The sequence below is a fragment of the Macadamia integrifolia genome, chromosome 10, assembly GCF_013358625.1.
Source record: "Macadamia integrifolia cultivar HAES 741 chromosome 10, SCU_Mint_v3, whole genome shotgun sequence".
Lineage (NCBI taxonomy): Eukaryota > Viridiplantae > Streptophyta > Magnoliopsida > Proteales > Proteaceae > Macadamia > Macadamia integrifolia.
The window spans coordinates 11145003-11170297 of record NC_056566.1 but is presented as its reverse complement, the minus strand read 5'-3'; the positions used below and the strand labels follow the sequence as shown (position 1 = coordinate 11170297).

Sequence of the window (25295 nt, the reverse complement as noted above, 5' to 3'; positions counted from 1 at the left end):
ACATCCGAGTGAGCGGTTAGACCAATCCCATTCATCTTGGTCCAATCTGAACGATCTTGTTGAATGAATTGATCCATTGTTGTATGTCCCACTTCTTAGTGCATTTTTTCCTGCTTGGAATCGGAGTTACTCTCGACTCAGATTTAATATGATTATTCCTTACTTTATCCTTCTGAATGCCACTCATCCATCTCAACATCCTCACCTTTGCTACATTGAGTTTATTTATATAATGAATTGAAATTGCCCAACATTCCGCACCAGACATCATATTTGGTTGTATGACTGACCTATAAAATTTTCTTTAAGTTTTAAAGGAATACGTTGATCACACAACACTCTTGAAGTGCCTCTTTACTTCATCCATCCTATTTCAGTTCTATATGAAATCATCCTATATATCACCTTCTTTATTTATGATTGAGCCTAGATGCCTGAAATAATCACTTTGTGGAATCTCCCTCTCATCAATTTTCACCACTTCATTATCCGTCCTAGTGTAACTAAAGTTACACACCATATACTCCATTTTTTGTTCTACTTATCTTAAAACCTTTTGATTCCAAGGTTGATCTTTATAACTCATACTTGGCATTAATCCTGACTTTTGTTTCATCCACCAAAACAATATCATCAGCAAAGGCATACACCAAGGAACCTCATTTTAAATGTCTCTGGTTAAATCATCTATAATAATTGCAAACATCCAGTGTACTTAGGAATTTACTACCTTGACCCTATAGTTCTTACGCTAGTCACCGCACCGTTATACGTATCTTTAATTATGATCACATATTACTTGAAACACTTCTCTTCTTTAGTACTTGCCAGATTAACTCTTTAGGGGCACTGTCATAACTCTTTAGGACCATATGAAGATCCTTTTTGCAATCCCTAAATCTTTCTATTAGTCCCCTAAGTAAATAGCTTATGTTGTGGTTCTTTCTGGCATAAAACCAAATTCATTCTTTGTAACATGGTTCGAAATCTCACCAAAATTTCGGGGAATTTCAGTGTTTTTATTTATTTTTAGCCAAAACGAAATAAGGCCTTAATGTAGGCATGGATTTGACAACCAAACCAGGCCCAAGACTGGATCGATGAGCAGCAGTAGAATACTTGAGGAAGCTTAGAAAGAAAAGAATACTTGAAGAAAGAAGATCCTCCTGGGCTTCACACCGCAAGGAGTCGTTGGATCGAACACCAACACATCACTGTGATCAGACACAGAAGTTCTCTTGCAGAGAAAGCAGCAACAGCAGCAACAACAACAACAAAATAGTTTGTCAAATTCATGGCTCATAAAAGAGCCATCTTCTTTATTTATAATGATGGGGAGGGTTTACAAATAATAACAACTCAGAGTTACTAAATCTGAGTTACTAAAAACTGATTACAAGAAGTTACTAAAAGCTGGAAATTGGAATCTAATGAAAATAGAAACTAGTCTTGATAGAAATTAGAAACTAACAATGACATAAAATTAGAAACTAATTTAGGACTTCAAAATAGAAACTAAATAACTAATTAGTAACCCCATCAGTAGCCCAAATCATAGGCTGACTTGGACCAGATCTAGGTCGACCCAATAAGCCACTTGGGTCGACCTTGGTCTTGGTTCTCCTTATGTAAACCCTTGTCGGTACTGTGTCAGCTCTCCCCAGCTTGAAAACATTCGACTCCGACGAATGGATAAGGGACATGTAGTGCTCATACAAGTCGGGATCAAGCCTCTTGAAATCATCAGCATGAATCCAAGTACAGTCACTGAGGGTGAGGGGACGACCTTTCCACTTGACAAGAAAAGTGTGATAACCGGTGCCACGGCGGGAGGTCTTGTAATTATCATCCAAGACGTCTTCAATAACTTCAGAAGTCGGTGGCTTCAGTTGGGGCAACCTCAGCATTTGCTCCGTGTCTCCATCATCCAAATGATGCCCAACATAAAGGTGAAGATCAGCCACATTAAACACGTTGCTTATGGTCATGTCATCAGGCAGCTTAAGCACATAAGCATTAGGTCCTATACGTTTCAGCACCTTGTAGGGACCCATCTTTCGTGGATGTAACTTGGTATTGACACTCGTCTGAAACCGTTCAGGATTTACTCGAATCATCACCATGTCCCCTGGTTTGAACTCCACATAATGCCGTTGACGATCAGCAGAAGCCTTATACACCTCGTTGTTCAAGGCAATACGTCGTCGGACGTTGGCATGCACCTCAGTGATATGACGCAAGAACTCATTAGCTTCAATACTAACTCGAGCCTGGGGTGGAAGGGACATAAGGTCAATAGGCCACTTAGGTTGAACTCCAAGTAAGATCTCAAAAGGAGTACGACCTGTTGTCCTATTCACTAAGCTGTTGTAGGCAAATTCTACAATGTCAAGAATAGAAGGCTATGTCTTCTCATAGTCTCTAACCAAACACCTCAACAAGTTTCCCAAGCTACGGTTCACCACCTCTGTCTGTTCGTCTGTCTGTGGATGAAATGCAATTGAAAAGTTCAGCTTTGTATTTGTCTTCAACCACAATGTTTTCCAAAAATAACTTATGAACTTAACATCACGATCAAACACAATACTAGTTAGCAGCCCATGTAGTCATACTACTTTCTTGAAAAAGAGCTTTGTAACCTGATAAGCATCAAAAGTCCTACGAAAAGGTATAAAATGAGCCATCTTAGAGAAACGATCCACAACCACCATAATGGAATCATATCGTTCTCTAGTAGGGGGTAGTCCAAGAACAAAATCCATGCTAACATCAAGCCACAGTGCATGAAGAACAGGTAGTGGAGAGTATAAACATGTGTTCTGTTTTTCCCCCTTTGCCAACTGACATACACGGCATCTCTTGATCACATGATCGACATCCTTTGCAATGCATGACCAGTAATATCGATCAGTCACCTGTGCAAGAGTCTTATCGTTCCCAAAATGTCCTAATTCTCCTCCATGTAACTCTCTTATGATGTGATGACGTAGGGAAGAGTTTGAGATACAAAGCCGTGTGCCAAAGAACAAGTACCCATCATGAATAGAGTACTTTAGGTGATGCCCACCTTGTTGTAATTCCATAGAGACAGTGCTGAAATCATAATCAGATGCATACTCATCTCGTATCTAATCTATGTTAATAACATGTGCTGAAAATGTGTTAAGTGTGAGCACTTTCCGGCTAAGTGCATCAACCACTGTATTCTCTTTTCCCACCTTGTACTTCATAGCAAATACAAATTCCTGCAAGTAGGCTACCCATTTGGCATGTCTGTGGCTAATCGACTTCTGTGAGTGAAGGTGCTTCAAGGCCTCATGATCAGTGTACAAAATGAACTCCTTACCAATGAGGTAGTGCCTCCAATGGCGTAGCACTTGGACGACTGCATACAACTCTAGATCATAAGTCGAATAGCGCTTCTTGGCCTCATTCAATTTCTCGCTATAAAAAGCGATGGGGTGTCCTCCTTGCATTATCACTCCTCCTAGCCCAATATGTGAAGCATATGTAGCTACCTTAAATACTCTGTCAAAATCTGGTAGGCGTAGGATGGGTGCCTCTGTCATCTTCCTCTTCACAAGAGCGAAGGCTTTAGTTGCTGCAGCTGTCCATTCAAACTTCCCTTTACTCGACTTCATACATTCAGTGATGGGAGCCATAACTGCACTGAAGTTCTGAATAAATCTCCTGTAGAAGGAAGCCAACCCATGGAAGCTACGGACTTCTGTTAGTGTCTTAGGTGTGGGCTAATCAGTGATGCTCTTGATCTTTTCCGGATCAGCTTCAACCCCCTTTGATGACACTATAAATCCAAGGAATATAACCTTGGGCAGTATGAAGGAACATTTCGTGAGATTAATATATAACTTCTCAGCAAGGAGTACTCTCAAGACTTGCCTCAAGTGATCCATATGCTCTTCTTGGTTCTTACTGTATACCATTAGGTCATCAAAATAAACAACCAAAGAGCGACTAATAAAGGGACGAAGGACCTGTGTCATCACCCTTATAAAAGTACTAGGTGCATTCGTCTGACCGAAAGGCATGACTTTCCACTCATATAAGCCATCCTTGGTCTTAAAGGCGGTCTTCTACTCATCTCCAGAACGGATGCGAATCTGATGATAGCCACTCCTCAGATCTAACTTGAAAAAGACCTTTGCCCCGGACAACATATCTAACATATCTAGTCGTGGTATAGGAAACCTATACTTGACTGTTATCTTGTTGATAGCACGGCTGTCCACACACATACGTCAAGAACCATCCTTCTTTGGTGTGAGTAAAGCTGGTACTGCACAGGGACTTAAGCTCTCCTCAATGAAGCCCTTCGGTAGTAACCCATCCACTTGCCGTTTCAGCTCGGCATGCTTAGTAGGACGAAGTCTGTAAGTAGGAAGGTTGGGTAAAACCGAACCAGGTACCAAGTCAATAGCATGCTGTATGTCTCTCATGGGAGGCAACTCATTTGGGAGATCATTAGGGACTAAGTCAGAAAAATCAGATAGGAGCTCTCTGATAGGTGCACTATGCGTTACCTCAGGTTGAGGAGTGACTTCCCTAGTAACAAGTGCCATAACCATTCCAGTCTCATGACTTGTGCATAAGAATTGTTTGCGGGGAATAGCTAGCAACTCCTTTGTGGGCATAGCTACTACCTTCTTCTCATTGTCAATGTCCTTCTGATTTGACTTTAGGGATCTCCTTCGCCGTATTTCAGCTGCACATTTACCGGATAGAAAGTTGTAGGAACACCCTTCCACATGAAAGTACACAGATTCTTCTTCCCTCCAACCATGGCATCATTGTCATACATCTAGGGACGACCAAGCAATACATCTGTGAGTTTCATTGGGATCACATCACACCAAACTTTCTCTTCATATCAGTAAAGTTTCAAAGGAACTGAGCACCTCTTATTCACCTCTAAAGTATTACCATTCAGCAAGGATACCTTATAAGGCTGAGGATGTGGGTAAGCTTTCAAAGTTGCTTTCTTCACAAAGGCTTCAGAAACAACGTTGACATAGCTGCCACTATCAATGATAATCTGACAAGTATGCTCACTTGACTTCATACGGCTGTAGAATATGCAGTTATGTCACCAATCCTCTCCTTTGGTTTCAGCCACTAATATGCGAGTAATAATATTTATTCCCTGAATATCATCCTCATTAGTGTTTTCCATATCATAGTCATATCCACCATCATCATCATCATCATCTAAAGGATAGGGGTAAAGAGCTGACTCATCCTCCTCATTGGAGTCCTCAACCTCAGCTACTGCATTAACCCTCTGCTTATGCGGACAAGACTTAGCAAAATGTCCTACCTCTTGGCAATGGACACACTGTACCTTATTACCACCTGTCATGAGTGCCTTTCCTTTATGATTAGCTCATGGAGGAAAAATGGACTTTGGAGGTGCTGAGCTACTAGGTTTAGTGGCTGAAAAATTCTTCTTTACCTCCCCAGCTTGGAAACCAAACCTTCTAACTGGCTGTCCTAGAAGTTCCTCTGCTCATAGGGCATTGTCAAAACAATCCCTCACTGAGTGCACATCAACAACTCCGATACCCCTGTTGATTTCAGCTCGTAATACTAGTCGAAACCGAGATAACAGTTGCCTTTCATTCTCCCTTATGCCTGTACAAGAATAAAGTGCATCAAACTTGTTCATGTACTCGGCAACAGTCATAGAACCTTGATGAAGAGAGTTCAGCTGGTCTTATATGCGAGCTCTGAAGTTGCGTGGCAGGTATTTATCTGATAGCTCAAGCTTCATCTCCTCCCAACTAGTAGGTTCTCTATCATGGTCTTCTAACTCTAGCTCATAGGTCCTCCACCACTCACGAGCAGCCCTAACTAGCTTTGCACGAGCTTGTTTCATATTCCGTTCCTCAGGTAACTCATAATAGTCAAAATAGTCGTCTAATGCCACTACCCAATCATAGAACAATTGGGGGTCATGTCTCCCATTAAACTCCTTCAGATCGAGCTTGACCTTCTATGAATCTCCAAAATACCTCTGTTGCACGGGACGCTTAGTCTCAAAATATCCTCTTACATGCTCTTCAAAAGTAGGTTGTGCTACTGGAACCCTCTGTGGTGCTCTCAGATTAGGGTTTGCTTTCCTGTTAGTCAACTGAGCAACTACATTCAATGGGGTTTCCACTTCTGGTGTTGTACTTGAATCGCCAGTAGGCTGTTGTGGTGGGGTCTCTTCATTCAACAACCTGGCATCCAATTCAGCCTTCAATTCAGTCCGTAAAGCTTGCTGTTCAGCCTTTATCTTAGTCCTCATAGTTTGAAGCATCTCCATAAGAGAATCTAGGGTGGGGGGTGTTGTTCTCAGCCATGCTCTGATACCACTTAATGTAGGAATGGATTTGACAACGAAACCAGACCCAAGACTGGATCGATGAGCAGTAGTAGAATACTTGAGGAAGCTTGGAAAGAAAAGAATACTTGAAGAAAGAAGATCCTCGCGGGCTTCACGCCGCAAGGAGTCGTTGGATCGAACACCAACCCATCACTGTGATCAGACACACAAAAGTTCTCTTGCAGAGAAAGCAGCAGCAGCAGCAGCAAAATAGTTTGTCAAAATCGTGGCTCATAAAAGAGCCATCTTCTTTATTTATAATGATGGGGAGGGTTTACAAATAATAACAACTTAGAGTTACTAAATCTGAGTTACTTAAAATTGATTACAAGAAGTTACTAAAAACTGGAAATTGGAATCTAATGAAAATAGAAACTAGTCTTGACAGAAATTAGAAACTAACAATGACTTGAAATTAGAAACTAATTTAGGACTTCAAAATATAAACTAAATAACTAATTAGTAACCCCATCAGCAACCCAAATCGTGGGCTGACTTGGACTAGCTCTGGGTCTACCCAGTTAGCCACTTGGGTCTACCTTGGTCTTGGTTGTCCTTGTGTAAACCCTTGTTGGTACTGCATCAGGCCGAAAATAACATTTATACAAAATTTCGGTATTTCGGCCGAAATTTCGGTATCGTTTTGGTATCTCGCCTATCTCAGTACATTCCATGTGTTATAAATACCATATCTCGGTCAAAATTTTGGTATTTCGGTCAAAATTTCGATTCTTTCTCGCTTATCTTGGTGGTTTCGGTTCCATTTGCATATTTTGAAGGAAAAGCACTCTAAGTCTCCAACAAGCTTCTAATTAGCCACATCATCACACATTTTGACTTCTATTGGACTTCTACAAGATCTACACATTCAAAGCTTAGGAAAGGTAAAGTTTTTTTTTTCAAAACCAGGTAAAACTTTCAGAACAGTTCGACTGTTGCTGCCAAACAAAGGTGCAACTCTAAAACAATGTCATGTCCTAATATCTTTGCTTTTTATGTTCTAAGCATGTTTACTAACATTAAAATAAGTTGCCCACCAAGTTTGAGGTCAAAATATGGCCGTTTGACCACCAAAATAGTCAACCAAAACAAACAAAAAAAATACACCATTTCGGTCGAAATTTCACCGAAACGAAACGAAACTTTAGTTTCTGAACCCACCGAAACACCGAAACGAAACGAGATTTCGAACCTTGCTTTGTAATAGTAGTTTCTTGTCTCAGGTGGGTTTCAATAACCCTCTTTCATAATTTCATACCATGACTCATTAGTTTTATGCCTATATAATTATTGTAGCTTTGAATATTACCTTTATTTTTGTAAATAGGAACCGCGATGCTTTTTCTCCATTCATCTGGTGTTTTCGTTGTGCTCGTAATCTTATTAAACAACTTAGTTAACCAAGATAAAACACATATTCTTAAGCTCTTCCACACTTCTATTGGAAGCTCACTGGGCCTGGTGCCTTGCCGACTTTTATCATCCTTAAAGTTTCTTTTACTTTAGGCACCCTAATTCTTCGTATATATCTACGACATATGGTGTCTTGATGGGTAATGTAGTCTTCCATGACACAATTACTCGAAATGTCTTCATTTAGTAGGCTGTAGAAATAATCTTTCCATCTCTCCTTAATGTCCTCATTCCTTATTAGTACTTTGCATTCTTCAGTTCTAATACATTTAACACGGTAGAGATCTTTACTCTTCCTTTCCCTCATTTTAGCTATCTTTTAAATAGCTTTTTCCTTTCCTTTGTGCTAAGATTGTTATAAATATCTTCATATTTCTTCCTCATTTTAGCTATCTTTTAAATAGCTTTTTCCTTTCCTTTGTGCTAAGGTTGTTATAAATATCTTCATATTTCTTCACCCTTGCTTTTTCCACAATCTTCTTAGCTTCATTTTTGGAAAATTTGTACCTTTTTAGATTTTCTACATCCTTAGTACTTTACCATTTCTTAGAACTAGCTTTCATATTCTTAAATGGTAGCTTGAATCTTATTATCCCACCACCAAGTCTCTTTAGAGGAATGCCATTTTCCTTTCGATTCGCCTAAACATCTTTAGCAACCTTTTTAATACAAGTAATCATCTTGTTCCACATTGTATTAGAGTCTTCCTCAAAGTCCCATTTTTCTTGTTTTACCCCTTTATCAGTAAATGATTTTAATGTATCTCTTTTTAAGCTCCACCACCTTTTCTTGGGCAAATAATCTCACCTTTCTTATGGTTCTATGTATTGAGGCACAGGTCCATGACCACTAGTCCATATTATGTGGTTAAGCTCTCCTTAGGTATAACTTTACAGTCCTTACATAACAATCTATCTAACCTTCTAGTTAAGAAAAAATCTATTTGGCTACTATAATGCCCGCTTTTGAAGGTAACTAAATGCTCCTTTCACTTTTTAAAGTAAGTGTTTACAATGGATAAATCAGAAGCCACAACAAAATCTAAAAATGAGATCCCCTCCTCATTTTTCTCTCCAAAACCATATCCTCCTTGTATACCTTCATAGCCTGTACGATCTTTCCTAACATGTCCATTCAGATCACCACCATAATAATCTTTTCTCCTTGACTAAAACTTGCGCTAATCCATCCATGTGTTCCCAAAATTGTAACTTACTACTTGCATCCAATCCTGCTTGGGGTGTGAAGCTGCTAATTATATTGACAGCCTCTTTCTCTAACACAATATTGATGGATATAATCTGATTTCCAAATCTTTTAACATCTGTCACATCATTCTTTAAATATTTATCCACTACTCTCCCCACTCCACTTCTATTTTTTTTACCCCCCATATATCAAAGTTTAAATTCATCCAACTCCTTGGCTTTTTTACCCTTTTATCTAATCTCTTGAATACAAGCTATGTTAATTCTTCTGCTCCTCATAAATTATATCAATTCTAGACCCTTCCATTAAAGACCCAATGTACCAAGATGCTAATCTAATCATACGCCTATGGACTAGCTTTTTTACCTGCACTCGTCCATAGTGTGAGAAATATTGCCTACTTGTTACCGCATCCTGGTGCCAGCTCGGCTTGTCGTTTACAAGGACATCCTAGCTAACTCTTGCTTACCTTTTACTACAATCAGGTCATAGTGTAGCACGTTGCTTATTCTGGCAGGGAACGCCCCAGCATAATGTTGATAATATAAGGTTCTAGAATCCATGTAAAAAGGGTTTGGCTAGGGTTTTTTCGGGTGCCGGCTGCTGACCTGACGCACCAAGGCTATAGGGGTTTTTTGGTGCTGGCAGCGGACCTGACACACCAAGTATTGAGGTGAAATCTTTGGCTAATCCTGCTTACAGTTTTTTATTTTTTGAGTGGGTTCCATGGTAGTGGTGCTTCAACCAAGGGCTAAATGTCATAGAGACCTAACACATTTACTATTACCATTTTTCTTTTAGTTTTCAGAGTAAACATCCAATTTTTCTAAGCAAGTGTTTACTGATTGTAGATCTGTAGAAATTAGTTCTTCTCTGGCCAAGAAACAGATGGAAACTGTTGGTGAAGTACGCAGTCACTTATCAAGGTTTAAAGTTGAATATCGTGATGCTACCGACCGAACTGGATGGGGTATGTTGACTTGAACTGTGTGTTTTCCTTTTTTAGCTTTCAAAATTTGACATTGTTAATTCTATAAAGTTGAGCTGGCACCATTGTAAATTTCTTGTAAGCTTTTGCCTAAGCTGATCAGATGCAGTAGTATTAAGCTGGTTCACAGAAGCTAAAAGAGCAGGCAATCCACAATTAATGATTGTACATGGTCAAAAGCATATATATATATATATATTATTATTATTATTTTGTTATGAAAATAGCAGTTAGTAAATTAAATCATATCATGGGCTTACGTTATAGCTTTCAAGGATGTTGGAATTAGTCCTTTTTGTTCTTTTGTTATGCTTTTCTTTTTGTTTTTTATTTATGATGTAAAACTTCTACTGATCAAGGAGATGAGTGGAGTGGACATACTCTTTAGGGAAATTTTTTACCTCTCTATCTACACCCTTCCCAACCCAACTCTGGTGCATATGTCTAAATCCATTCAGGTTCCCCTTTTATATACTTTAAAAATCTGTTTATCTCTGTGGCCTTGCGTCGCTTCTAAAAAGGTGTGTTTTGCGGTATCAGCTGCTGGATGCCTACAGGAATACCCTGTAAAACTTGGATCCTGGAGTATTGGCATTCTTCTCCTTTCTTTGTTTGACAAAAGTCTATCGTTTGGGAATCCTGAATGCCCTTTTCAGTGCGATTGGTTATCTCATTATTGTATATTGATAATCAGAAAACCTTTGGGGCAACTTTATTTTTCAAAAGTCCATCACCGACCAAGGTTTCACTTCTTTGGTCAGATTTCTTGGTAATATCCTTACAGCTGACAACCTCATGTCTAGACTCTAGAGGAAGTAGGTGGCTGGTTGGTGGTTTTGTCTATGCAGATATTCTGATCCTCACAGTTGACAACCTCATGCCCAGAGGAAGCAGGAGTCTGATTTGTGGTTTTGTTTGTTCAGATAGTCTAACTGTTGACCATCTGCTTATCAGTTGTGAGTCTATGATGGGCTTCTTGTCTCTTTTTTGAGTTTAGTTGGCATCCTTTGCGTCACGCCCTGCACCTGAAGTGATTCCCTCATGGACGACTCTGGCTTTTGCTTTCTTCATTCTTCCTTGGGTTTGCACCTTTGGAAAAGACAGGAGGGAGGAGAGGGACTATGGAACTTCAGTGATGTTAATTGTGAGCTGAATAATATGGAATGGCAGATTCGGTCCTTGCCTAGATCTACTTTTGGGACTTTATCATCAAATATTACATTTGGGTATTTGCTTTCATTATATTTTTGTTATATTGGGACTCTTTTTTTTCTTTCTTATTTCTTATGTTGAACAACTTCTGTAATTTCGTCTTGATCTTTTATTGATTTCTACTGTGCAGTTCATAAATCTCTCTGTACACTTTCCTTTATAATTATTTAAAAATTTAAATGAAAAAGGACCCATGAATTACATGGATCTAGGTTAGTTCTTTCATATTCTTGATATTTTTTTCATCAAGTTCCTGTTTTGATTTCACTTAAATTATCAAGTTTGATAAATTTTCTTTGCAACCCTGTATTTGGTCTTATAACTAGCTGGTTGCTCCTACTAATCATGACAATTTCTCTTTAAGAAATCAATCCTACACCACCCAGCCCCTAGATCTTGAGAGGATTTGATCTTTCCTCAATGTTCTCATAATTCAGGTTCTTTATTTTTGAAGTTTGATGCGAAATTAATTTCTTTTATCTGCACTTTCCTAATTTCTCTCTGATCCTCATTTGTCATATCCCATTTGTTCAATTTTGTGATTTCATTCCACATCTGATATTCATTAAATCGTTGTATATTTGAATCCCATATACATTAGTAAGGTTGACCCTTTCAGGGCCTTCACCTGCAGTGTGTCGTATGCATCATACACCTGGTAAGCTCTTGACAATGTTACCCTACCAAAACTCCCCTTGTTTCTTCCGTGCTTCCCCCATTAATATTCTTTGTGGTCATCTGAGTCTGTGAGCCACTGGCAGAATTGTGAGCAATTAGCACTAAAATCTGTGATAGTATAGAAAAAAAACAATCACAGCCTCTCAACATTCTTGGGGCAAGGCTGCGTAGATCTCGCCCCCACCCCCCGAACCTCGCACATGCGGTTCTCTTTCTCCATACCTTCTTTTATGCATTTGATATTTTGCATGTTTATTTATTGAAATCTGCAGCTAGACTTGCATTGGTATCTATCATTATTTCCGAAATTGACAACCTACTTCTGAATTTCAAACAGGAGATGTGAACTCACAGCCATGTTGGGTCATCATGCTTGAGGTACATGATATGACCGGTCATCTTATACTCTATGATACAATGGTTTTTCTTGGTACAACCTTTCCCTCCATAAGAAATTTCTATAATTTTCATAATCCATTTGGTAAACTTACGTGAATAACTAAAATCATTAGATATCAGTAATCTCTTTGGAATTGATTGGTGGTGCCCATTGAATTGGTTCTTCAAGAAACTTAGTGACCAAGAGAGAGGAAAAAGAAAACCTGAATACCATGGTTGCATGCAAGTTGAGTTCAATTAGAGAACCATACCCATGTGGCTTCCCTCAATTTTTATGGACAGTGAAGCGCCAATGCAAGAAGTTTTATGGCAGATAGCCAATAATAAAGCCCAAGTATTGTGCAAGTTTACTATAGCAGTACCAAACTACACTATTAGCAATCAAAGAGAGAGGAAGAAGAGGGGGGACGAAAAACAGGAGAGAAGAAAAGAGAGTTTCGGTTAGAATAGTTCTATAACCGATACCCACATTGTATATATAAAGGGAAATTAGATGTGCAAGTACAATTAAGGACATCACAAACGTGCAAATTACAATGCTACCTATTGTTCACTATATACTACCAATGGTACCCTTACTCCCTTAGAATCTATGTAGCTGACCCCATTTAGCTGAGATTGTCCGAACTTGGTGGGCTGTGCCTCTTTCCTCTTACTCTCAACTCTCTTTTTTTTTTTTGGGTGAATCCATGTAGCGTAGTTGTTGATACCCTTAGAATAATGGTAACACCTAATAACTCTTAATACTCCCCCTCAAGCTGGAGCATAGATATCTTCCATGCCTAGCTTGGAACAGCCATTAAGAAAGGCAGGCTTAAACGATGCCTTGGTAAACATATCACCAAGTTGATTGCTAGAACTAACAAACGGAGTGGAAAACAATTTCTACATGTTAACATTCTGCACAAAATGACAATCGACTTCAGTAAGTTTAGTTCGCTCACGGAACACTATATCACTAGCAATATAAATGATAGCCTGAATGTCACAATACTTCTCCATGGGTTTAGCGACTGAAAAAGCCAAACTTGTGCGGGAGAGATTTCAGCCACATTAGTTCCGTTATAGTATGCGCCATAGCCCTATACTTCTTTGCTAGACCGAAGCACTGTAGTCTGCTTCTTATTCGTCCAAGAAACAAGAGTGCCACTGAAAAATGTGAAATATCCAGTAGTAGACCTGTGGTCGCTGTCAGCTCCAGCTCAATCAACATAAGAATAACCCACAATATCAGTATGACCATGATGCCAGTAAACGAGCCCTTTCTCTGGAGCACCTTTAAGATTTCTCCAAATGCAAGAAGTAGCATCCCAGTGAGCCTGCTTAGGATTCTTCATAAACTAACTGATGATGCCAACAAAGTAATGGTCAAATAAATAAGCTTTCCAACTAGTTTCCTGTACTGATGGTGCACTAGACTTATTAGTTGTGTATGCTAATTCACAGTGGAACATATAATGAATATGTTTATATTATAATGCTTTGTTTTTTTGATGAATATGCTTTTATATTTATTATATGCTTTGTTTATTAAATGTTGGTTTTCAAATGTTGGGTCATTATTAGCAAAATTATATCGTGGGCGAGCCTGTGGCGCAACGGTTAAGTTGCACTATTGCAACATGTTGGTCACTGGTTCAAAACTTGGAAATAGCCTCTCCTGTGAAGCAAGGGTAGGAGTTGCATACATTTGCCCCCTCTGCCCCCTCCCAGACCCTGCATTAGTGGGAGCCTCGTGCACTAAGTTGTTTTTTTTTATTATTTGCAAATTATATCAAATTGGATTGATATGGCATCTATGTTGATAATAGCATTATATATATATATATATTATAACAAGAGCAACCCAGTGCACGAGGCTCTTGCTACTGCAGGGTTTGGGGGGGGGGGAAATATACGCAGCCTTACCCCCTGCTTCGCAGGAGAGGCTGTTTCCAAGTTTTGATCCTATATATATATATATATTTTTTTTCCTTATATATTATATAAAAATATATAAAACACGCCCAGAATGCCTAGCCGCCCCCTCCACCATCTTGGATCACCTAGGCGCCTTGACAATATGCTTAAATCTCTATTTTAAAAGCTTCAATCAACACTCTTTGCTTGATTGAAAAGTCAACTTTGGGTCTTGGTTACAATAATAAACATGAACAAAAATAGATGATAGCTGCAGAGAAACACATATGAACCCTAGTCAGCAAATTAGAGAAATATGATGTAGAGACGCTCTTCATCATACTGTTTCACTATCCAACTGCAAACCACGTTCTTCTCACAATGTATTCTGCAAGTTCCCATTTCACACTGTCAAACCCTTTAGTGCGTTTAAAATTTGCTTGATGCTTGATACCTGACTGAAGCCTGGAGTTGGTGCCTCCATTATCTGCATTCAATGAAGGCACCCCGATAGTTGCATATCAGCAGTTCTAGGACCTTTCCTAGTCTTAGTGCTTTATGTTGGCTGCTTGTTAAACTGGTTTGTCAATATTCCTTTGATTCACCAACTTCCTTTTTGTACAGCTTTGGAACTTCTAAGCATTGCAGACTCACTGCTTTTCTCTCTCTAAAGGTGCTTGATAATCTTCCACATGACCTTATATATTCCAAAGATCAAGTTTCTCCGTGGATGGAAGTCTGGCTGGAGAAGCAACGAGATAGGTATGCAATGATGTAGTCTATTTGGTTTTTTCTTTTCTTCCTTTTCTGGATGTCACATGTGCATTAATGTTTTGCTTTGGTACAAAATCTTCCAGCTGCCTTTGTTTTCCTGCTAAAGACTTAAGTTCAACTCAAGGATATAAGGATAGAGATGATGAGACCAGGCATTGGATAATTCATGAGCAATATCAAATCAAATCTGGAGTTGATCAGCGATTGAGTGTGCAAAAATCTGATTTCGTGAGTTAATTGGGCTGATCCACTTTCTATACGGATTAATCCCAGCCCTGAATGGTTGATTCAAGTCCGAATCAGCCAATCCTTGAAACCACAACTCATTTCATAAGCCTTACCCAAGTACCCAACTACCTCAGTTCAGCTAGACGGCTACACAAAGCCTGTTCCACCATTCCACTCTCTTTGCCAATTTTACCGTGTCTTAGAGATTGGATTTCTGATCAGATCCCAAGTTAGATTGCATGATGCACACAAAGCCTGTTCCACCATTCCACTCTCTTTGCCAATTTACCGTGTCTTAGGGATTGGATATCTGATCAGATCCCAAGTTAGATTGCATGATGCAGATTGGGATGGGTTGATTATCGAAACCATCACTGAACTCACTGAGCTTTACCCAAATACCTTGATCACGTTCCGCTATTCCACAACTGCTTGAAGCAAAAAAAATTGGAATTTTTCCTTCTTTTGCATGCCACCTGTCGATATGAGGCATCAAGCCTCATCCTTCCTCTGGGCTTTGGAAAAATCTGTTCAAGTGCTTCTAGGGAGCTTGGTTCCAATTTCCTATAAAAGGAATAAGGGTGAAAAGGTTTCAAGGGCCTTGCTTCTCCATATGCCATCATTATTTTCAGTATCAGTTGAAGTGTCAGAAACTCAGAATGTTACCTAGATACAAAATGAGAGGTAGAGGAATATGATTAGGGAATCCCCAAGTTTTTGAGGTACTATGGAATAAGAATAACTATTTGATACCATTGTAAAACATTATACTAGATTAATGGGAAAAGTTATGAGTAACCTGAACGCAAGTGCTATAACTAAATGTCACAATGTCCACCTATAACTTCGTAAGGGAAAAGCTATTAAAAAATTCATGTTGTTTTAGCATAAAATGGAAATCAGAAATGATATCTAACGCTTGTACTTCATCCATTTAAAACAGTCAATGCACCAAGCTTGCGGAGTTGGTGGAACCTTTCTGTGGGAATTACAAATTTTGGGAAGTGATCCCACGTAACTAGAGAACAAATAGTGTGGTTGCAGGGGAAGTTCTGTGTATTTAGGTTTAGATGCTGGAACTGTTGCCAGGGGTGAGAGATGTTTGTTGGGTCCGCGTGCCTCCCCCCCCTCTTTTTTTAATATTTATAACTTTTCCTGTCTCCCTTTCTAGCATGCTTTATTTTTCTTTATACAACAACAACACAGCCTTTTCCCAACTAAATGGGGTGGTTGATGCGTGCAGGGATTCCGTAGAGAGAAAATAGGAAATAAAGACAAAAGAGAGATTGAGATAAAAAAGAAATAAATATAATATAATAAAGGATAGGATTGGCTTTACGAACGAATCCATGACGTCCCGGCCCATGGGGAGCTAGCCGACCTCTTCTCAAGATAACATTAAGAGATAGCTTAGGATTTCATTTGTTGCCTCTACTTTTTTGGTCCTTCCCCTTAAATAGGATATGATAACAGTTACAAAAGAGTTGCAACCTCTTACTCCACTAACACTACTTCTCTAATAACTACTACTCTAACCGATAACTCCTGCATAATTTAAAATTCCTAAACAACCATGATCTATTTCAAAAGTAACTATTCCCGCTTGTATGTGCACGTAATATTCCACCCCCATTAAGATTGGTCTTGTCAAGACCACTTGTTGGAAATTGAATCTCCATTGCATTTAGATCCTCCCAAGTTGCTATAGCATGTTGGGAGTTTTCCTTTGGCTTAATCAAGGAATCTATGACATCGTTTCTCTAGAGAGAGACTGTAGAAATTCCAGCAGTGGCTCTCGTGCCTGAGCTCTGGTACCAAATGATGCGTGCAGGGATTCCGAAGAGAGAAAATAGGAAATTAAGACAAAAGAGGGATTGAGATAAAATAAATATATAAAATATAATAAAGGATAGGGTTGGCTTTACGAACGAAGCCATAATGCCCCAGCCTATTGGGAGGTAGCCGACCTTTTCTCAAGATAACATCAAGAGATAGTGTAGGATTTTATTCGCTGCCTCTACTTTTTTTTGTCCTTCCTCTTAAATAGGATGTGATGATAGTTACCAAAGAGTTACAACCTTTTACTCCAGTAACACCACTTCTCTAATAACTATTACTCTAACCAATAACTCTTACATAATTGAAAATTCCTAAACAACCAAATTCTATCGCAAAAGTAACTATTCCCGCCCATATGTGCATGTAATAGTCGGCTACATGGATCTATCAAAGAAAAAGATAAAAGGAAGAAGAGAGAGAAAGGGGAAAGGATTAAGAAAAGATATAACGCAATGCAACACCTTCGGGCCATCCCACCTAAACGCAGTTGACAACATGGATCTTTGCCCTCCAAACAGCTCTGTTTGATGTTATACTAGGTCAAGACCTAGTTTCCGCATGTCATTCCTTACTAACTCATCAATGGTCATTTTAGTCCTGCCCTTAGCTCTTCTGGCTCCTTCCAGTTAGATCTGATCACTCCCCCATACTGGAGCATCCCAAGGCCTCCTTAAACATGGCCATACCACCTTAAGCGGTATTCTCGAAGCTTATCTTGAGTCGGGGCCACTCCCAACTTAAGCTCTTACCCTGACATTGCTCGCTCTATCTCCTAGTTTTGCCCCACATCCATTTCAACATCCGCATCTCTGCTACACTCAACTTATCTATATTACGTTTTTTTACTGCCCAACAATTACAACATAGCCAGTCTTACAACTGTCATTCCTTTAAGTTAGAAAGAAATACGTCGATCACACAACACTCCAGATGCGCATCTCCACTTCATCCATCCCATTTTTATTCTATGGGAAACATTAACATCTATCTCACAATCCTTGTTAATAGTTGACCCCAAATATAGAAAACAATCATTTTGTGGAATCTCTTTCTCCTCAAGTTTCACCACTTCAGTATCTGTCCTTGAGCTACTAAAGTTACACACCATATACTCCGTCTTTGTTTTACTTATCTTAAGACCTCTTGATTCCAAGGTAAATCTCCATCACTCCAACTTATTATTAATCCCTGCCACTATCTCATCCACTAAACGATATCATCGGCAAAAAGCTTACACCACTGAACCTCCTCTTAAAAGTTCTTGGTTAAATCATCCATGATAAATATAAACAAATAGGGACTTAAAGCGGATCTATGATGTTACCCAATGGTAACTGGGAACTCACTACCATGATCTCCCATAGATCTCACACTAGTCAACACGCTCTCATATATGTCTTTAATTATATCCACATACATACTAGACGTCTCTTTCTTTTCCAAAGCATGCCAAATTAGCTCTCTGGGGACTCTGTCGTAGGCCTTTTCTAGGTTGATGAAGACCATATGAAGATCCTTCCTTTGTAGGTTTTTTATTTTTTCGTGAGCTTCCATAATAGGTAAGTCACTTCCATCGTGGATCTCTTAGGATTAAAACCAAATTGGTTCCTCTAGACACTAGATTCTCTTCTTATGCGGACTTCGATGACCTCCCATAATTTCATAATATGACATAATTTTTATGCATCCGTAGTTATTGCAGTTTGTATATCGCCTTTATTGTTGTAGCCTGGGGCTGCAATACTTCTCCATTAATTAGGCATCTTTCTCGTGCTCAAAATCTTGTTAGACAAATTGGTCAGCCAGGCAACCCTACACACACCCAAATCCTTTCATACTAGTATTGGTAACTCATATGGGCTTGTTGTCTTACGTACTTTCATTGTTCCGACGGCTTCTTTAACCTCAATCACTCCTATCTTTCGGACGTATCTATGATGCTAGTTGTTATGTTGTGTACTTCCATTACTCCTCCATGGGTTGTCTCCATTTAGTAAGATGCAAACATAGTCAGCTCATATCCTGTTAATGTCTTCATCCTATACAAGTACTCTACCATCATCACTTTTAATACATATAACATAATCAAAATCTTTGCTATTCCTATCTCGAATTTTAGTCATCTTATAAATAGTTTTTCCCCTTCTTTAGTATTTAGATTGTTGTACAAGTCCTCATAATTCTTCGCCCGTGCTTTCCCCACACTCTTTCTTGCCTTGTTTTTGGCGGCCTTATGCCTCTCATGATCTTCAACCTCCCTAGTCCTTTGCCAAATCTGAAAACTGTCTTTCTTAAGCTTAATGGCTGCTTGCATTTCCTCATCACACCACCAAGCCTCTCTAGGGGCTAGCCGAGTACCTTAGACATCCATAAAACCTCTTTAGCAACTTTCTTAATGCAATCTGCCATCTCAGTCCACATCGTGTTGGCATCTCTAGGGGCTTTTATTTTTTTTTCTTTATATGCTCCAAAATTTAGTAGAGCCCTTTTTGTTTCCAACTGGAAAGAAAATTTCCAAATAGGATACTTCCTTTTGAGAGAAAACTGGATTGACATGAGTAATATCAGCCATTCTGTACTTATTTTCTTATTAGGAAATCAGGTGCATATATGAAGTTAAGAATTATTATAGATTAGGAGAACACAGTTCTCTCATTTTCAATTCTCTATATTCATAAATAATAGCTGTGGGATCAATCTAAACATTTGACTACTCCGGGTAAGTTTTCAAGAGTCGGTGGATCCCATTAGATCTGGGTTTGGTGTGACCAACTCAATATGAGCCTCATAGTGAATCAGTTGATCCACTTTGCCCTCATCATATTGCTTGGGAACAATCTGAGATCCAATAGTGATCCTTAAATCCTTTTAAATCCAATTCCTTTTTTATGACTATTAAAAGAAATTTAGTAAGGTGGAGAAACCTCAAAAGCAGAAGTCTATTTTTCATATAGACCTAATTTCATCTCCTTGATAGTCTACAGATCTCAGAAATATATAAGCCACTAGAAGATCCACTAATTAAGCGTTGTGTTGAGGTCATTGGCTTGGACAAGGACCAGGCTTCAGCCACAAGAAGCATTTGGTCAAAAGTTTTCCCAAAACCACGAAGATCTTGGTTGCCAACTGGATGCTTGGTATGGAACCTTAAGTTGTTTCTTAAAATTTTATATGATATTGCATTCATTTATTAACATTAGTCACTTCCTCCCATTTAATGTGCAGCGATTGCTGGAGGTCCTACATGGAGCCTTACCAAAGATGTCTCTAATTGCCTCTGACTTCAGTTACCTACCTGATGTGAAAATAGCTGGTGAAAGAGCTCCATTGGTTTCAACAAAGGTATACATATCATCTTAGCTTATTTGTAATCATTGTAGCTTTATGGTTTTCAATCTAGTCGCTTTATTTTTGTGACAAAACCAAAGACAGGAATAAACAGTACCTGCAATGGAGAGAGCAAAGAGAGTAAGTATACATCAGGGGGACTGCAAAACTTACAATTCTACTATTCTTGGCAGTCTCACCCTCTTCTCCTCTTTTCTTCTCTTGTTCTTTCATCTCTCCTCTCTCCTTTCTCCAGTTACTGGTTAAAGATCTTAGGTTTGCTATAGTATACATCCAACGACACTTTATAAGCTCCTTACCTTGGGGTAAATCAACTACGGTCCATAGTTGCCAAGAATTCAAACTATCCATTTTCTCATCCATAGCCATCTTCAATCCAGGATGAGACAATTCTTTTTGGTAGGTTTAGGAGTAGAGTGAGTCAACAGAGACAATGCAAAACTCTAAAGAGATGGAAGATGGGATATGAAAACAAAGTTTCAATAGGATATGGTAGCCATGAATTGTTTAGTGAAAGAATGAGTACCTTTTCGTAGAGCAATTACCAAATCAGCAGTCGAAGAGGAAGAGGAAGGAACATGATCGTCATACAAGGAATCGACCCACATAGAGGGCTGCAAAGAATGACAGACATCAACCTGTGGGGAAGGTTTAGCACAGAGCCGATATATTTGAAGGGCTAATTACCAGGAAGTAGTTGGAAGTTTGAAGGAGGAAGTAATGCAGGAATGGGGGAACTGCTTTCAAGTCATGACCCTTGGCATAAAATTTAGAGTACTCTCAAAGAAGGTAACGTCAACACTAATAAACTGCATTCGAGTGACAAGATCATAACAGCAGTAACCTTTTTGAATTTGAGAGCACCCGAGCAAAACAAACTTCACAGCCCATGGAGATAATTTATCAAGACCTGGTTGTTAAATTTTGGACTAAACAAATGCATTCAAAAATTCGAGGTGGCAAAGAAAATAGAGGAGAATTGGGAATAGAGATGAGGGCATGCAATTACTTAGGTAACAAGCGGTCAAAACAACATTTCCCAGACAATGTTCAGAAACATTCATACAAATTACCAAAGAATGAGAAATCTTCAATAAATGCCCATTTTTTCCGTTTAGCGATACCATTTTGCTGAGGGTATAGGTGCAACTAGTTTGATGAATAATGCCATTTGAGGAAATCTCTCGGTGAGTATATTTAAGAGCATTATCAGTATGAAATACTTTAAGAGAAAGATCAAAAATTAGGTTTTGATTTCATTATAAAATTCTTCAAAAACAGACTGAAACTGAAAACGATCTTTCAACAAATACAGCCATGTCAACCGGGAACAATCGTCTACAAAGATAACAACATATGAAAAACCTGACCGATTTGACACGACATGGACCCCAAATATCTGAGTGAACTAAAAAAACAAAGACTGACTTCTAGAAACGTCATGAGTAGGAAATGAGGTACAATGGTGTTTGCTATGTTTGCAGGCTTCACACTCAACACGAGAGAGTTTTGCAGCTAGGAACTATTTGTTGAAGCTTGAGTCGCCATCAAGATATTACATGATACACTTCTCATATCCTCCACCAATCTTGGTCATTGTTTGAAGATCCTTAAAAACACAATAAGAAGGATAAAGGTAATATGACTATTTCGAGTCTTGGTAATTTGACTAAAAGACAATAGAGTTAATGGTACTAGGGAAGCGAAGAATAGATGATAAAGATAACGATGAAATTGCAGATCAAAGACCATGATCATTTGGTTTATATTGTTGTTCTTGGAAAATATAATCTTATCTAGAAGTAATTAAATTGCTCTCGATTTAGAGAAACGTTCTTATTCTCTAATAATTTTGACTGGTCAAATGATTTATTTTTTTTATATGCGACTTTTTGTTTTAGGTAGAGCACAAAATTAAATTTTCAACAAATCCAAGATTGCTTAAATCTGATTTATTTTGAAAGAGTTATGTTCCAGTCAAACCTGATTTGGTGTGGCGAATTCTGTTTAAATTCGCCCTGAATGGAAATAAAATTTTGGACATCAAAGCAAAAGATTATTTTGCCTCTCTTTTGGTTTTTAGAGGTGTTCTATCGCGATAAGATTTATGAATTTTTTATAAATAGCTCCTACAACCAAAAATTCAGTTTTTGCTCTTGAACTGGGGAGTTGACTTTTTCTCCCTTTTGAGTTTTAATTTATAAATATTTTTTAGATTCTTTTTTTGGGGGGGGTATTTCCTTATTTATGACTAATATCTTAATAAATGGTCATTTACTTAAATGATGTTTGACATAAAGCAGTGCCAAACCTGGTTCAATCCCAATAGAAACATAGTAATGGAATAAAAAATTAAACCAATGCCTTGCACTAAGGTGATGCCTTGACAATTGTACATTCAAATGTCAAGTGTAAACAATGACCCGAAGAAAGAGTAAATGCACAACCTGATGTAATTACAGAAAGAAAATTTACAAGACCCAGGTGCTACTTCAAATTAAGACCATGAGTAAAGGAAAACATAAGCACTGTTAAAGTGCACGTACATACAGGAATACTGTAGTTCAATTATCACTACTTTATTTAACCAAATGTCTTCGAACATAAAATCCAGTGATTAAAGTCGTAATTCACTTTTTCTATTCTTTCACAAATTCTCATTTTCAGTTTTAGTAGACGTGTCAAGTGTCATTCATCATATCTCCTCTTTATCCTGCAGAAAGATGGCAGCAGTCTAGACCATAGCAGTTACCTGGATGCAAAGGTATGCATTTTCTCTTATTATCCAGTAATGCAGTAAGTTTCTAATCCAGTTAACAGCTGTCTCTTTGACAGTGCATTATTAAACGTCTCTGAAATTTAGATGCTTTACCAATTTCTGACCTAGTTCTTATAATCTCTGATTATCGATCTGTGATCTTCGTTGCTTCTGGTGATTAATCTTGGCATTGGAATTGAATTAGATGGCAGCATGGGTCATGAGATTAGGGGAAAGTTTTTCGCAAATCATCACCATCTTTTCAATCCTCATTTATCAAATCTTGTTGTCAAGTTTTATTTTATCATCTGCATTTGAATTTCCTCATATACCCAGTTCTTAAGCTTTTCTCTACCGCATAGAATGCTATTTTATTTTTTTATTCCCTTTTAGAAGAGTTGTATTAGAACTTCACTGCTTATATTTTCGACATTTTTTTAGTGAGCTATAATTCCTGGCACCCTTTTATCAGCAGTTAATATATCATGTCACAATCAATATTCGAGCATTGTCTGGTTTAAAGTTTAGTCAGACGACACATTTTCCTGTCAGAAAGTTGCATTATTTCAATAATCTGATTTCGATGGTCATCATACATGTCAACAAATGCTTGATAACTATATTTTCAAGGTTGCTCTTGTTCCATCTTGCTTAATCGTACCAAGTCTAAGTGAGTAAAATTCTTGCAAGTTAGAGAGACACTAGATTAGTGTCTAAGATTTCCATGTTGTTTCCATGGCAGGGTGATGCTGACATCTTCTTCCCGACAGACTTTTGGATCCTGGAACTCATTGACCACTACTGCTCTGGATGGCAGAATCTGCCCAAGGATGACTCATCCAAGAAAGGAAGGAAGAGACGGACAATCACAGTGAGTTCTACCCTCATTTATTAGTTTTTTTAGTTAACCTTTGTTAGACATGAATGTTGAAGGGCAAAATAAAATTGCGCAAGTGTTGCTTTTTCGCAAAACTTGACATGTAAATGAACCTCAACAGAGGGTAGTGTCGATTCAGCCTGCTTACACTTTCTTAAATGCCAATTATCAATGTCAAAAAGTTGACATCATATCAGATTTCAACTCAATATGGTTCCTATACCGATTATGTCATTCAGTGACATGAATCTTGGTTTTCAATTTCAATCTAACCAGGGTGGTAAGCCCTCACAGCTTTTCACTTCTTTGAACGGAATCCTTTTGGCCTCCCATATTTCTTTTTAATCTGTCCATTGTCTCATAGCACTCCATCTTAATGGTGCAATGGCAAGCAAGCCTTCATCTCAAATTATCCGACCGTCTGAGTCAACTTCACATGATCTTATCACTTATTGGTAGCACTTCAAGTTTACATTTGTGCATTAATTTCTGTACTTCTTCTCTTTTTAGTCTTTCCGGAGTGCAGTCCATTTATGGAATCTCATTTTCAGCTAAATTTTACCTATGCTTGAGTTCTTTTCTTTAGGGCTCTTTGGTGCTAGGATTTCTTTTTATCTGCATTCTCCTCTTTATTTGTTCAGTCTTCAGGAAGAATTTTTGTTTATTCTGTTTGCCTTTGTAATTGCTCAAACTGATCCTCCTTGTGTAGCTTGATACGTCTTCATTCATGGAAGAGTTTGGCCTGCCTACGAAGACAAGGACTAAGGATGGGTACAACCCACTTCTCGACGACTTCAAGAATACTAAATTCTACATAAGTGTGCCAACACATAATACCAAATAGAGATCATGACTTTTGACTTCCCAAAGCATATTTAGCAGTCCACAGATAATGAATTATAGAGAAGCAGGTACAAAGGGATATACGGAGATGCTCAAGCAATTTGCTTACTAGTGAAGCGACAATCCAGGGCTATGGTATTGGTCTGTCCTCATTTATTGCAGCGGATAAAATTTCTTGATTTTATTTAAAAAAACATTATTACAGACCTGCCAATGTTTGTTGGAAGATCATAGGTTGTCCTCCCTAATTTTGAATGCAGAGGAGGCTTTTGTACATCATGAAGCTTCAGCAATGATGCATTTTGTGAAGTTAAAAATTTCAGAGCTTGTATTTGCCACAACAACGCTTTCGATGAATGTACGAGAAGATCTACATGATATGAATAGGCATTTTGAACATCTGTTTCCAACAAATTTTTTTTTTTGGGGAGGTGGGGGGGGGGGG

General features: G+C 38.4%; 1 protein-coding gene across 3 annotated transcripts in view; it reads left to right on the top strand.

Moving 5' to 3' along the window:
- Window positions 1-25249, top strand: part of LOC122091830 — a 34858-nt gene extending 9609 nt beyond the window's left edge. The window contains exons 7-15 of one of the 3 annotated variants that reach the window (XR_006144020.1): window positions 9859-9977; window positions 12223-12263; window positions 14857-14945; window positions 20002-20161; window positions 20250-20366; window positions 23092-23136; window positions 23873-24001; window positions 24717-24985; window positions 25111-25249. Coding sequence is in view for 1 of the 3 variants with exons in the window: in XM_042662001.1 (XP_042517935.1) it covers window positions 9859-9977; window positions 12223-12263; window positions 14857-14945; window positions 20002-20161; window positions 20250-20366; window positions 23092-23136; window positions 23873-24001; window positions 24717-24851 (835 nt within the window). In the remaining 2 variants the exon portion in view is untranslated. Of the gene's footprint in view, window positions 1-9858; window positions 9978-12222; window positions 12264-14856; window positions 14946-20001; window positions 20162-20249; window positions 20367-21856; window positions 22009-23091; window positions 23137-23872; window positions 24002-24716 lie in introns of those variants that run through there. The other 2 variants (XR_006144022.1, XM_042662001.1) reach the window with 2 other exon arrangements.
- The last annotated feature ends 46 nt before the right edge of the window (window positions 25250-25295 follow it).